Genomic DNA, 2,500 nt, shown 5'->3' with positions numbered 1-2,500 from the left:
ATAATCATAATAATAGTAATAATAACAATAACAGTAATAATAAAAATGATAATGATATTGATAATAGCAATGATAATAATAAGAAGAAGAAAAAGAAGAAAAATGATAAAAAATTAACAACAATAACAATCATAAAATCAATAACATCTTGAATAATAATGCACTAATATTACTTTACTTTGATCTCCCTTTAACGTTTTTTTCCCTTTTATTATAATCGAGAACTTATAACGAAACCAAAACATCCGATATTATTTGAACAAATGACTTATTATTTTCTCATAGATGACAACAGGACTTACCGCTCGTAGGCTTCGGCACAAGGAAGCCATTGGCAGCCTCTTCTACGTACTGGTAGTAGCCGGTGGTGAGGCCAGCTCCGAGCACCACGTTCCCGGTGCAGGGACCCTGTGGTTCATGCGGCAGGAGTGGTATTAGTATGTACCTTCCTTTTCGTCTACCTGTCTGTCTGTCTGTTTGTATGTCTGTATCTGTCTATCTATCAATCTGTCTGTCTGTCTGTCTGTCTGTCTGTCTGTCTGTATGTCTGTCTGTCTGTCTGTCTGTCTGTCTGTCTGTCTGTCTGTCTGTTTGTCTGTCTGCCTGTCTATCTATCTAACTATTTATCTAGTTGTCTATCTGTATATGTATGTATGTATCTTATCAATATCTATCTATCTGTCTGTCTGTTTATCTATCAATCTATTTATCTATCTATATTGCCGTCGAGTTGGTTGCCAATCTCTAAAACTTAGGTATTGGGTGATTTTACGACGAAAAAATACAAAACTCCCTTTTTACATTTTCTATTGAGAAATGGAAGTTGTAGATGACCTACAGACTTTTTTTCGTCAGTCTGTTGGCCACTAGCCACCTTATACCCAGTCACATAAGACAAGCTGACCAAGAAAATTATGCCACTTATTTCACCATTCACACACAGTCGAATGGAAACTTAGTGACTGGAATAAGGATACAATACACTTATATCATCTTTCACAAACACCCGAATTAAGTTCCCTAGATAACTGACTTCTAACTGAAAAGTTCTACAGAATAACAACAACCTCACCTGTGCATCAGAACAAGGGGTACACACATCTTCCTCAGGACCCGCTGTGGAGTTGAAAGCAAATCCGGGAAAACCCAAGTCAGCTAAAATACCTTCATTCCCTTGCTCGATCCAGGTGGAGTGAGAGTAGAATTTCTGGAGTGTGTGGAGAGAGAGGCCGAGAAGAGAGCGAGCGGCGGAGTAGGCCTCGTCTTGAAGGATGGAGGTCAGGATCTTAAGGAGGGGAGAAAGAGAGAGAGAAAAAAAGGGAAGTGGGAGAGGTTTTGTAAGGGTAAATTGGTGTACGTGGGTTTGCAGGATATGAATGATTACAGATATGGAAAAAAAATATATATATATATATATAATGGATATATGCAGCACATATATACACCACGCGTGTGCTTAAGTTGGAGTATAGCATGGAGCTCAGATATCATTTAGAGTAAAATGATTTTTTTTATAAAGATAAAAACGTGGGTAGATACACTGAAAAGTTACAGCATTATCATTACTCTGTATACAACGAGAATTGTGGAGTAGTTATAAGGCACTTACCAGTGGGTACCTGCTGCCAATGCTCTCCTCTGTGTCCTCTAACCGCTCTGCATCAACTTGTAAAGCCGGGTCATATCTGGAAGTGATATTGAACAGAGAACAGACATTGTTTCACTTGGACCAAGAGAAATATCATCTCTTACATTAGAACCGTGTTGATTATATGCTGTACCAGGATTTAGAGAAAGAAACACAAATCACTATCCCTTACACGAAAGCAACATACAATATATTCTTAGCTAGATTTTAGAGAAAGACCAAAAGAAATATCAATATATATCTTACACGAGAACAGTATACATCATATACGTTGTCAAGATTTAGAGAACGAATGTCAGCAGGTTAACGAAGGCAACGGATTCACCTGAGCTGCCTCACGGAGTCGGCCTTGACGTTGGACGCTGCGACCGAGTTGACCGCCTTGATGAATCGCACGGGCGAGGAGGAGGCGCCGTAGTACGCACGGTAGAGTTCCGTCAGGCTGGCGTCGGTGGGCACGTTGAAGTCCGGCTGCGTCAGCGGCGGGTAATCCAGAAAAAAGCGGCGAATATTTCGGCGGATGGCCTCGCGGGTGATCCACTTGTGGTCACGGGTCACGCCTTTCGTCTGGGGGTGGATGGAGGGGGTTGGACGGATGGAAGGAGGGGGGAGGATGGCTCTGTGTCAGGGATGGACTCTATGGTTTGTTTGTTTTTGAGGGTTCAGGAATAATATGTCATGACACTCTTATCCATTCTTATCATTGTGAGTGTCTCTACTCTATCAACACCTGTTTTTTCAACGATGGAAATCCGAAATATTAACGAACGCCTAAAAGATATTAACGAGTCACCAACCCCTGTAAAATGGCTTCCACACGTGTTTTCCCAGAGACGACGTCATCCACATCCC

The 2,500-nt window shown here is 41.2% G+C and overlaps 1 protein-coding gene across 1 annotated transcript in view; it reads right to left on the bottom strand.

Moving 5' to 3' along the window:
- The window catches only part of LOC125043281 (von Willebrand factor A domain-containing protein 7-like), an 18,425-nt gene that overhangs the window by 15,750 nt on the left and 175 nt on the right, over window positions 1-2,500 (bottom strand). Inside the window, exons 2-5 of the mRNA XM_047639300.1 lie at window positions 1,974-2,215; window positions 1,610-1,685; window positions 1,073-1,285; window positions 303-408 (exon numbers count right to left, since the gene is read on the bottom strand). Coding sequence (XP_047495256.1) covers window positions 303-408; window positions 1,073-1,285; window positions 1,610-1,685; window positions 1,974-2,215 — 637 coding nt within the window. The remainder of the gene's footprint in view (window positions 1-302; window positions 409-1,072; window positions 1,286-1,609; window positions 1,686-1,973; window positions 2,216-2,500) is intronic.

This window comes from Penaeus chinensis, chromosome 33, assembly GCF_019202785.1.
Source record: "Penaeus chinensis breed Huanghai No. 1 chromosome 33, ASM1920278v2, whole genome shotgun sequence".
NCBI classification, from domain to species: Eukaryota; Metazoa; Arthropoda; class Malacostraca; order Decapoda; family Penaeidae; genus Penaeus; species Penaeus chinensis.
The sequence above is the reverse complement of the archived record's forward strand: the minus strand, read 5'-3'. Positions and strand labels throughout refer to the sequence as shown.